Genomic DNA, 11,783 nt, shown 5'->3' on the forward strand with positions numbered 1-11,783 from the left:
CAACTTGAGCTTTCCCTGAAATTCAGATTCCCGACCTCAAACAACCAAGCGGAATATGAAGCGTTATTAGCTGGTTTGAAGCTAGCCAAGGAAGTTGGAGCTCAGAAACTCAACATCTACAGTGACTCACAAGTCATTACCTCGCAAATAACGGGAAGCTACCAGGCGAAAGATCCTACCATGAAAAAATATTTGGATAAAACCCAAGAACAGCTCGGACAACTCGGGGAATATAGGATCTGCCACATACCCCGCGAGCAAAATACCCGAGCTGACGCACTCTCAAAACTAGCCAGCACCAAACTAGGGGGCAGCAATAGAAGCCTCATCCAGGAAATACTGCAGAACCCATCAATATCGGAAGAAGAAAAAATCCTAGCCATAACAGGTCGGGATCAAGGATGGATGACCCCCATAATTAACTACCTCAAAACAGAAGCGCTCCCCACAGATGAAAAGGAGGCAAAGAGGTTAAAAAGGGAGGCACAGTACTACACTATCATAAACAACACCCTGTACAAAAGAGGAATCTCGACACCATTGTTAAAATGCGTACCGACTTCCAATACAAAGGAAGTCTTGGAGGAAGTACACAGCGGCATTTACGGCAATCATCTCGGAGCGCAAGCTCCCACTAAAAAGATACTCCGGGCGGGATTCTATTGGCTAACTCTATAAAAGGGAGCTACCGAATTTGTAAAGACATGTCCACCGTGTCAGAAGCATGCCAACTTTCACATCGCCCCACCGAAAAAGCTCATCAGCGTAACCTCACCCTGGCCATTTGCAAAATGGGGACTCGATCTTCTCGGACCCTTCCCCAGGGATCGGGACAAGTCAAATTCCTCATAGTAGGGGTAGACTACTTCACAAAATGGATCGAGGCAGAACCCCTAGCCAATGTCACTGCTCAAAGAAGTCGGAAATTTCTATATAAGAACATTATTACCAGGTTTGGGGTTTCATACTCCATCACCACGGATAATGGCACCCAATTCATAGATACAGGCTTCAGAAAACTAGTGGCCGACTTGAACATAAAACCCCAGTTCACCTCCGTCGAATATCCCCAAGCCAATGGACAAGCCGAAGCAGCCAACAAAGTCATATTGGCTGGGCTGAAACGGAGACTACAAGAAGCAAAGGGAGCTTGGGCCGAGGAACTTCCACAAGTCCTGTGGGCGTATCGAACAACTCCACATTCCACCACGAACAAATCTCCATTCCGATTAGCATATGGAGTGGAGGCAATGATTCCGATAGAAGTTGAGGAAGGGTCTCCCAGAGTAGTCCACTACAATGAACAAACCAACTCTCAACTTCAAAGAGAAGAGCTCGACCTACTTCCGGAAATCCAAGAGAGAGCTCGGATCAGAGAAGAAGCACTAAAGCGACGAATGGCTTCCAGATATAATCAAAAGGTAGTGCCAAGAGGTTTCGCTGAGAATGATCTCATCTTAATCCGAAATGATATCGGAACAACTCGACCCGGAGAGGGAAAGCTAGCAGCTAACTGGAAAAGACCCTACCGAGTCACAGAAGTACTTGGAAAGGGCTACTACAGACTGTCCGAACTCAAGGGACGAGAACTCCCAGATCATGGCACGTCTGTAACCTAAGAAGGTACTATAGTTAGATAAAGGTCTCGTTACAAGATGCACTCTTTTTCCTAAAAAGGTTTTTTAATGAGGCATCAAGATTGAGATTTAATCCGACTTAAGGGTATGAAAAACTCCCGCCTATATATATTTGCACTTTCTTTAAATAAAATACGTTTCAGATATTCTACAAGTTCTCAAGACGCATTAATCTGAAGCATTCATCGTCCGATTATAAAGCAACAGATCGAACAGAAAGTGAAGAACAAATTCAATATACGATCTCGATAGGAATAATCGACCGACAAAGGTGAAAACGCGATTCACCTAAAGGTCGATTAAACCAGGACAGAAACCACCATCTACAAATCGGCAAAGATGCACACAGAATAATACAAGAAGTTATCGAAAGTGATCCCAAAAAGAACCTGACGAGGTCTTATGGATTGCTATATAATAACTTAAAAAGACTGGCCGACACTAAAAAGTTGGACCAAGTCAACCCAAGTTATCAGTGAATCCCTGGAAAGTTGTCTGGCCAACCCTATTAAAGAGGAATTGGTATAACTTAGAAGAGATCGACCTAACGAAGTCGGTCTCCTACAAAGACAAGTTGTAAAAGTAATCCCTGAAAGAGACCTAACAAAGGTCCAAGAAAGAGGATTACAAAAACAACTTAGAAGAGATCGACCTAATGAAGTCGGTCTCCTACAAAGACAAGTTGTAAAAGTAATCCCTGAAAAAGACCTAATAAAGGTCCAAGAAAGAGGATTACAAAAACAACTTAGAAGAGATCGACCTAACGAAGTCGGTCTCCTACAAAACAAGTTGTAAAAGTAATCCCTAAATGAGACCTAATAAAGGTCCAAGAAAGAGGATTAGAAAAACAACTGGGAAAAGATCGACCTAACGAAGTCGGTCTCCTACAAAGATAAGTTATAAAAATAATCCCTTAAAGAGACCTGGCAAAGGTCCAGGAAAGAGGATTACAAAAATAACTTAGAAGGGGACCAACATAAAGAAATCGATTATAAAGCGCAAAAAACACAAACAAAAGCAGGGAAACCGAGAAACAGGTTGGACCCCCCACAAGTCACGACCTCAAAAGGATCCAAGCTACAAACAATAAGTACGAAAGCAATCTAAAGAGGCCAAGCAGCAAGATTCCAACAGATACCGTGCTAAAGCACAATGAAAGCATAGTATAATAAAGCTTCAAGAGGCCACCAAAATCAACCTCAGAGAAACCATTTTGTTTTCAAAATAAAGTTGCTAAAAATAGCAATAGGAGTATCAACAGTAAAAAAAAACATCATTCACAAAAAAGAGTTCAAAGCCTACAAACCGGGCTATTTACACAAATACTTAAAGGAGATCAACCAAGATCTAGAGCCTTCCCGGCAGCATCAGTACGGGGAGAAGGAGGGCAAGTCTGAATAGGCACAGCATCTACAGTTCCATCATCCCGGTTCAGAATCTGGCAATCCGGATTGGACGTAACGGGAGGAACTGAGGAGGTTGACACCTTGAGAGAAAGCACTGGGGGAGGGTCAGCCTCATCATCATCCTGGTCATCAGGGACAATCTTACCATCTCTCAAAACATTGTCCAGGCTGATAAGAGTCAAGTCAGCATCAGGAGCAACAATTCGGAACTGCTGCATCAGGTTCTCGGAGGCGGCAGTTACGCTGCCCACAAGGTGACCCTGAAGCTCACCATAATTAATCCGAGCAGTTTCCAAATCAGCCCGGAGATGCATCAATTCCCTATAAGCCGAGACATAGCTGTCTTTATGCTTCAGTGCCATGTCCTCAGCCAACTTCAAAGAAGCAGCCAAGGCAATAGAGCTGGCCTTCTCACCCTCCAGCTCCTTCTCCACTTTCGCCAACTTCACCTCCAACTCCTTCTTCAGACCCTTAATCCGATCAAATTCTGACTTGGCCTCCTCCATGAAGGATTTTGTGGCATGAATTGGGATCCCCTGAACTGTTCGGAAAATAGCCGCACCCATATGAGCCATCTTCACACTACTTTTGGTGATAAAATCAAGATGCTGAAGAAGAGACACGTTATCCATAGAAAGCCCACCATAGGGGGCAATCTGCCATTGCTCCTTCACACTACTTTTTTAAGGGAGGGACACCAGAAGCAATGGCAGAAGTCTGAGGAGGATCGATCTGATGAAACCGAGGAGTAGGAATTACTTTCTTCGGCCCGAGAGAACTCGGCACAAGAGGCTTCACTGGGACCTGAGAAGATCCCTCGCCGGTCACTTTGGCCGAGATGTTCAGAGCAGCAGTTGCCTTCTTTGCCCTTTTAAAAGCCTTCATGGAGTCGTTGTTCCTAGACATCTCTGCAAATACAGAATTAGCCACAGCAAAGAGTTATGGTCACAACAAAGGAAAGAAAAAATTAAGAAACAAGTATAAGAGACAAGTCAGACAAGTACCCAAAACAGTCCGAACCAAGGACGGGTCATTCAAAAACCTTTTTGTATCAAGATGGGGTGGTTTCCCCCACAGATCCTTAAGAACAACAACAAAAGCACGCTCAACATCATCAAGCATCTCCCAGGTATAGCGAGACACTCTCACATCCCTCTGCCACTCTAGAGGGAAAGAAGGCTCATCATTTTCATCAAGAAAAAAGGGACGGGCCCCCTCAACAGCACGAACCTTAAAGAAGTAATCTTTGAAGTCCTTGAAGGACTCATCATACATAGCAAAAACTTTATGGCCCTGGGCGGACCTGAAAGAAACCCAAGAAGCTTTCTTTTTTGAAGAACCGCCAGGTTTGGTGGAAACAAACAAATAAAGGAAAAGAGTCTGGGAAGGTGTTACATCTAATTCATGGCAGAGAAGTTGAAAAATTTTAATAAAACCCCAGGAGTTGGGGTGAAGCTGGGATGGAAGACCGAGCTCAAGCAGGGGCACTGTTCATACCCTGGGTCGAGCTGTCTGACCCGGGATGTTCTACAGACAAAGTAACCGACCTTTTCAGGTCAGGACAACCCGACCACTTCTCAAAGAGCTCGGCCAAGTCACAGGAAAGCCCAAACAAAAGGGCCCAAATAGAGGAACACGTCCCAAATCCAAGGGCAGCCCAAGCCCGTAGAGTTGAAGGCGGTTCCCTTGAAAGATAAAGATGACCTCACTTAAAGATAAGATAAGATAATTAACTTATTTTATCCACAGGAGGCCACATCTCACCATTATAAATACACTGGAGCACCCAGGTATAACTCATACTCTGATTCTACTCAATACCTGCTTAATACCCTTGCTAACTTAAGCATCGAAGTCCCTTGCAGGTACCCCCCACCCTTCGGTGATAAAGGATCAGCTGCACTCTCAGTTCCACAAGTCGAACACACCAACTCCGGCCGCTATACACCCGCCGGACACGTCGGCTCCAACCAGTACAGAAGATCTCGACCGAGATCGACCTACAGTTTCAGGTAACCCTCGGAACAGAATGTAACTCAAGTTTATATCTCACAGTCATGCTAACTTTTAGCTTTATTCATGAATCAACTAATGAACCAACACATACCACCACATAACTTATATTCTATCTTCTATCAAAATAGACCTTTACTCTTTCTCTGATTCACAATAATTTTTCTTTTATTCAAGCTTGGAAAACAAAGCATACAACTTAAGCAAGATGGCATGGACTAAGCACTTAAACTAGCAAGCCATAACAACATGAAAACAAACAAACAAACAGACAGCAAATGACTTATAACTAACAGGACACTAATCAAAAGGGGCACAATTGCACTTTCAATTAACACAATTAATACTAGAGACAGGTAAGTAAAGATACAACCTCTTGGTGTCTTCTTGCTTCCTCTGTGTCATCATCATTGTTGGCTTTCTTGTCTTTCCACATCGTGATGCATCTTATCCTCCAAGAGATTGAACAACTTCCTACAAAGATATTGAAAGTTGCTTGCTTCCCAAGCACTTGAGAGATGGTTAGCATGCATGTATGCTTGTGATTTTCTGGACTTAAGTTGTTGTGGGAACACCAAACTTAGTTCCTTGCCAACTTCTTTATGCAGCAGAGTGAATAGATGCATGAAACATCAAGTGCTTTTATTAAGAAAATAAACTATGAACTAAAAATTAAACAATTGTTAGGTAGTTTCTCTGATTATTTGGAACTAGTGACTAATTATGCTGAGTGATGAGGGATGCAATGTGTTCTTAGTGAAATCTGTGGTGGAACCCCAAACTTAGAATTACACATTCACCCTTGAATTACTTTGGTGTGCAATACCAAACTTAGCTCCTTACAATGTAGAGAAATCTACTTTTATTAAAACAGCTAGGAAAAGAAAATTACCTTTGGCTGGGTTGTCTCCCAACAAGTGCTCTTTTAATGTCATTAGCTTGACATGTTGTTCATGGCTTTCTTTCTCTTCTTCCAATTTGTTAAGAGGAATGACCTCAGGGGGAGAGAAGAGCTAGTTAGTGTCCCTTGTCTTGGTCTCTTCCCAACAAGCTTCCCTTTTTTAGTTGCTTGATTGAACTTGCTTGCTAGATTAGGGGTTGGATTGCTTGTGGTTGACCCTTGCTTCTTCATGGATATGGTCAATTGAAGCTTGGTCACAATCCTCTTTTCGGTGCTCTTGTTGGTTGCCTTCACTTATTAGATATCGAGACTTGGGTGTTCTGTGATGGTTGGAGTGTTCTCTTCATCAAAAACTTCTTGAATTGGTGGTTCAATAAACCCATCCTCTATGGAGCTCTCTGTTTCAATTGAGTGTGAACTCCCTTTATTGACTTCCTCGCTTTCTTCTACATGATGTTCCATTGATTCCTTTGGGAGGAAGTTTTCATGTTCCTCTATCACCTCAATTAGCCTTTATGGATATGGAATCCTAGGCTCATATACCTCCACCACCTCATTCTTCATTTAAATTTCACTTAATACAAAGGTCTCTTCTTCCACTTCCTCACTCACAGATTGGTCTTCATCCTCAATGCTTGACAATCCTAAGTGTCTCCTTATTTGCTCTAAGTGCCCATCCATCTTCTTGAAGAGGATTTCTCATTCTTTCTTGGATTGTTCTTGTCTTTCCAATAATTCTCTGGACTTTTGAAGGAGATCCTCAACTACTAGCTCAAGAGATGAAGGTTGAGAGTAATTTTATGGACATGGATATGTTGTGGTGAAGTTGTTTTGAGGGGTATGGAATGAGTTTTGTGAATTGTGAAATGAATTTTGTGAATGTTGAAATGAGTTTTCTGTGTAGTGTAATGAATTTTGTGGTTGGTGAAATGAGTCGTATGGATTTTGGAGGGAACTTTGTGTTGAGGCATAATCAAGTGATGAAGAATTTTCAAATAAAAAACTGGGAGGTGAGTTAGACAATTTTGCATAAATGAATTGAAGGTACGCTCAAGTGATGATGACTCTTGATAAGTGCAATATGGAGCATCAAAATCTCTTTTGTTTTGACCTTCCCAGCCACAGTGGTTGTTAGATTCATCAAAATATGGGTTATTTTTGTTTCTTTGGGAGGTGTTCCATTTCACTAAATTGTTCACACTCCATCATTCCTTGTTGATATTCCCAACCACCATTAGGATAATGACATGAATCATTTTGTGGTATTGGGTAATATCCCATGAAATTGTCTTGATCATTTTGTGGCCTTGGAGCATATCCCCATTGGGTGTATTACTTATAATCTGTCATTTCTTAGTGATATTCCCAGCCACCATTAGGATAGTCATTTTGTGATGGTGGGCAATATCCCATGAAATTTTTTTAATCAAAAGATGAGGTAAACTCCATTTGAATTTTGTAAAACACAATCACCAAGGAAAAATTGAAATTCCTCATGTCACAGATAAGAATTTCTTAGTGAGGAAATAACAGAAACACCTTAGTATTAGGAAAAAAAATAGAAAATTGAAAGAACTTAAATGAGAAAAACAAAGAAAATGCTTAATCTAGACTTATCACCCACTTAATCATTGTCAATCTAAATCATTCCCCGGCAACGGCGTCAAAAACTTGATGGCAGAAAATTTGAATCCGCACAAACTAACCGGCAAGTGTATAGGGTCGCATCAAGTAATAAAACTCATGAGAGTGAGGTTGATCCCGCAGGGATTGATGGATCAAGCAACTTTTGTGAGGTGATATGTCTAGTCAAGAGAAATATTGAAAGAGTTTGGTGAAAATTTGATTAACAAATATAAATTGCAGAAAATGTAAATTGCTGAAAGTAAATTGACAGAAACTTAAATGGCAAGAAACTTAAATTTGCATGAAAAGTAAATTGCAGGAAATGTAAATGGGGATTGGGTGCTGGGAAATTAAAGAAAGCAGTGAATTCAGAGCAATTAAATAAAACTCAAGGTAATCAAAATGAGAAATAACAGAGAACAAGATTCATTAGGGATTGGAGATATCATAATCCATCATGAATCAAATGGGTCTCAACTTCTTTCTCAAACATTTGAGTAAATCTATGGTAGATATTAATTGATTGGATCCCAACTCCTTGGCAATCCAATCTCTCTAATCACAATCAATCTTGCCAATTCCATGACCTAATTGTCATGAGAAGAGGTTAAGTGCTTGTATTTCATCTATAAGCCACACTAATTCTCAAGGCCTTAATTCCTCCCGAATAGTGTTGGTCAAGAGAATTGTAAAGGATAGAGTCCCAATTCTGATGCCCATGATTCTCCTTCTGAGGCTCACACAAGCATTCAACAGATTCAAACCCCCTTCTAGAGTGAATGAATCTCAATCAAAACAGAAGATATCCTATAGCTACCCAAGCGGATTAAGAAGAAGAAGAAGTTCCCTCAATCATGTGAATTATAATAGAGCTCCTCCCCTAATGAAGTGGGGTTTAATTGATCATCGCTCTAAGAACACTTGCAGGAAATTTAAATTACATGAAAGTAAATCAATCTCAACGCCAATGTAAACGTAAAGTTGCAGAAAGGTAGAAGTGCAGGGAATTTAAATTGCATAAAAGTAAATGAGGCTCAATACAAACTAAAATGTAAAACTACAGAAAAGAAAAGTGTATTCTAAACTAAGGATCCTATACTATACTCTCTGGAGTCTCTAATCCTCTAAGAGAGTTTTTTATTTTGTTTAGCACACTAACTATTTTCTTTATTTTGACAATAATTAAGTTGGTGGATACCTAGATTAAGCTTTTTTTTCTTTTCTTTATTTTGTTTAGAACACTAACTATTTGATATTTGGTTTCACTCAACTCCAACTCCACTCTTTCATTAGAGTGACCAATTTTTTTTAGTTTTCTTTTGGTTTGTTTGTGTTGTGTGTATGCCAGAAGGAAGAAGAGGAGGATCAACTTCCTTTGATTTTGAACCTGAGAGAACTTTCCTAAGGTTGCGGAGAGAAGCAAGAGGCAACGGGGTCATTGGTGAAGAGGAAGAATATTTAGATCAAAACATGGAAGATGATATGCACAACCAGCATGAAGAGGTTGCTAAAAGTAATGCTCAACCTGGTAGAAGGGTATTAGCCTCTTATACCTTTTCAAACCCCAGGAACTGTGGAAGCAGCATACTCACTCCTGATGTGCATACAAATAATTTTGAGCTCAAACCTCAGCTCATCACTTTGCTCCAAAACAATTGTCAGTATGGAGGAGGTGCTTTGGAAGATCCTAATCAACATTTGTCTATTTTCCTAAGAATATGTGAAATAGTCAAGACAAATGGGGGCATCCAGACATATATAACCTACTTTTGTTTCCCTTATCTCTAAGAGACAAAGCATCTCAATGGCTGGAAACCTTTCCTAAGGAAAGCATCACAAATTGGGATGATTTAGTCAACAAGTTCTTAGCCAAGTTCTACCCACCTTAAAGAATCATCAAGTTGAAAACAGAGGTGCAAACCTTCAAGCAAATGGAGGAAGAGTCACTTTATGAGGCTTAAGAGAGATACAAAGTACTAATAAGGAGGTGCCCACCAGATATGTTCAGTGATGGGTACGACTTCATAATTTCTATGAAGGTCTCCTCTCAAAGGCAAGAAAAGCATTGGATTACTCTTCAGGAGGCTCACTTCAGATGATGAAGACTCCAGTAGAAGCAAAGGATCTCATTGACATGGTGGCAAACAACCAATAGTTATACTCTTCAGAGAGGCACACAATTCCAAAGAGAGGAGTATTAGGGCTTGATGGTATGGATGCTATCCTAGCCCAAAACAAGCTCATACACCAACAAATTCAGCAACAAATGGAAATGATGAACAAGAGGGTCGAGGGATTACAACTAGCTGCTGTAAGCACACAAAGCAAAGCTCAAATGTCAAGTGGAGTGAATCAACTTGAAGAAAGCTTTGAACAATTTGCCTGTGAGCAATAAGGCACAGAGCAAGTCCAATACATGAACAACACCTTAAACTCTTTCCAACATAAGTCTTATGGTGATACATACAATCCAGCATGGAGGAGTCATTCCAACTTGAGGTGGGGAGAAAATCAAAATCAAGGGCAAAGGAACTCAAACTCCAATAACTTTCAAAACACAAACAATAATAACCAGCTTACCACTAACAACAACCAATACAAAAAACCACAACATACACATTTCCAACCCTAGAACAACTTCTCCATACCTGCATTCAACATACAAAACATCCCTTCAAACAGCCCCAAAAATTTCCACTAACGATCATCTCATTCCACACAAACACAACCTCATCTAGACTCCCAAAAGATTTCTAATCTAGAATCAATGATGGAGAGGTTCAATAAGAAACCTTGAAAGACAAATAAGACAAATATCCAGGCAACCTACTGAAAGTCTAGCCAATGCTTTTCAAAGTGACACAATTCCAAATCTAAATGTAGAATGCAAAGCTATACAGCTGAGGAGTGGCAAGACAGTGGGAGAAAAAACCAAGGATGTCAACAAGGAAGAAACAGAAACGAAGGAAAATGACAAGGTGGATCACAAGAAGAACAATGAGTCACAAGCTTCAAGAGAGGACAAGAAAACCATAGAGCCACAACCACATGAAAAGAAAGGAGAAATGAAGCAACATGTCCCAAAAGTCCCTTATCCTCAAAGGCTACACAGAGAAATGAGGGATCATTAATTCTTTAACTTCTTGGAAATCTTCCAAAAGCTTGAAATCAACATTCCATTAGCTGAAGCTTTGGAATAGATGCCACTGTATGCAAAGTTTCTCAAAGAACTCATCACCAAAAAGAGGAGTTGGAGAGAGAAAAAAACTATAATCCTCACCCAAGAATGCAGTTCCATAATTCAAAAGGGTTTGCCACCCAAACTGAAGGATCCAGGAAGCTTTCTTATACCACGTACCATTGGAAACATGATGACTGACAAAGCATTGTGTGACCTGGGAGCAAGTTTTAATTTGATGCCACTCTCTATGATGAAGAAGCTGCTAATAGAGGAGGTTAAACCCACTAGAATGTCACTACAACTTGCTGATAGATCTCTCAAGATACCCAATGGATTGGTGGAAAACCTCTTGGTGAAGGTTGGAAAATTCATTTTTCCTGCTGATTTTGTGATCTTGGACATGGATGAGGAAGGGAGTAACTCAATCATTCTTGTAAGACCCTTTTTACCCACAGCTAGAGCAATAATAGATGTTGAAAAGGGTGAAATGGTTCTTAGGGTTCTCAATCAATGTTTTCAAGGCAAGGCAATACCCTACTGAGAAAGAAAATTGTATGAGGATTGATATGGTAGACACTTAGGTTGAAGAGGTGCTTGAAGCAAACCAATATAAAGAGCATGAAGAAGGAGTTCAAGACATCCAGGTAGAAGACTCAGAGGGAACACAAACAATTGAGAAACCACTTGAGAGTAACAAATAAGGAGTAGCAAAACAAGAATTGAAGCCTTTGCTTCCAAAACTCAAATATGCTTTCCTTGGTGCTACGAAGACCTTCCCAGTAATCATTAAATCCACTTTGGATACACAAGAAGAAGAAAAGCTACTTCATGTATTGAAAACTTACAAGAGTGCATTGGGCTGGACAATTGATGACTTGAAAGGCATAAGCCCCACCATCCGCATGCACAAAATACTTTTGGAGGAAGACTCTTGATAACGGGAAAATAGATTTCCACACAAACTAGTCGGCAAGTGCACGGGGTCGCATTAAATAATAATAACTCACAAGGGTGAGGTC

The 11,783-nt window shown here is 40.6% G+C and overlaps 1 protein-coding gene across 1 annotated transcript; it reads left to right on the forward strand.

The window, feature by feature from the left end:
* The first annotated feature begins 10,783 nt into the window (after positions 1–10,783).
* On the forward strand, positions 10,784–11,305 carry LOC130957088 (uncharacterized). Its single transcript, XM_057883984.1, has one exon. The coding sequence runs from the start codon at positions 10,784–10,786 to the stop codon at positions 11,303–11,305; it is 522 nt and encodes a 173-aa protein (XP_057739967.1).
* Positions 11,306–11,783: the final 478 nt, after the last annotated feature.

This window comes from Arachis stenosperma, chromosome 10 (genome assembly GCF_014773155.1).
Source record: "Arachis stenosperma cultivar V10309 chromosome 10, arast.V10309.gnm1.PFL2, whole genome shotgun sequence".
In the NCBI taxonomy this organism is placed as follows: domain Eukaryota; kingdom Viridiplantae; phylum Streptophyta; class Magnoliopsida; order Fabales; family Fabaceae; genus Arachis; species Arachis stenosperma.

Excerpts from the sequence above, each read along its gene's own strand:
- LOC130957088 (XM_057883984.1), top strand. The coding sequence starts at position 10,784 with ATGCCACTGTATGCAAAGTTTCTCAAAGAACTCATCACCAAAAAGAGG.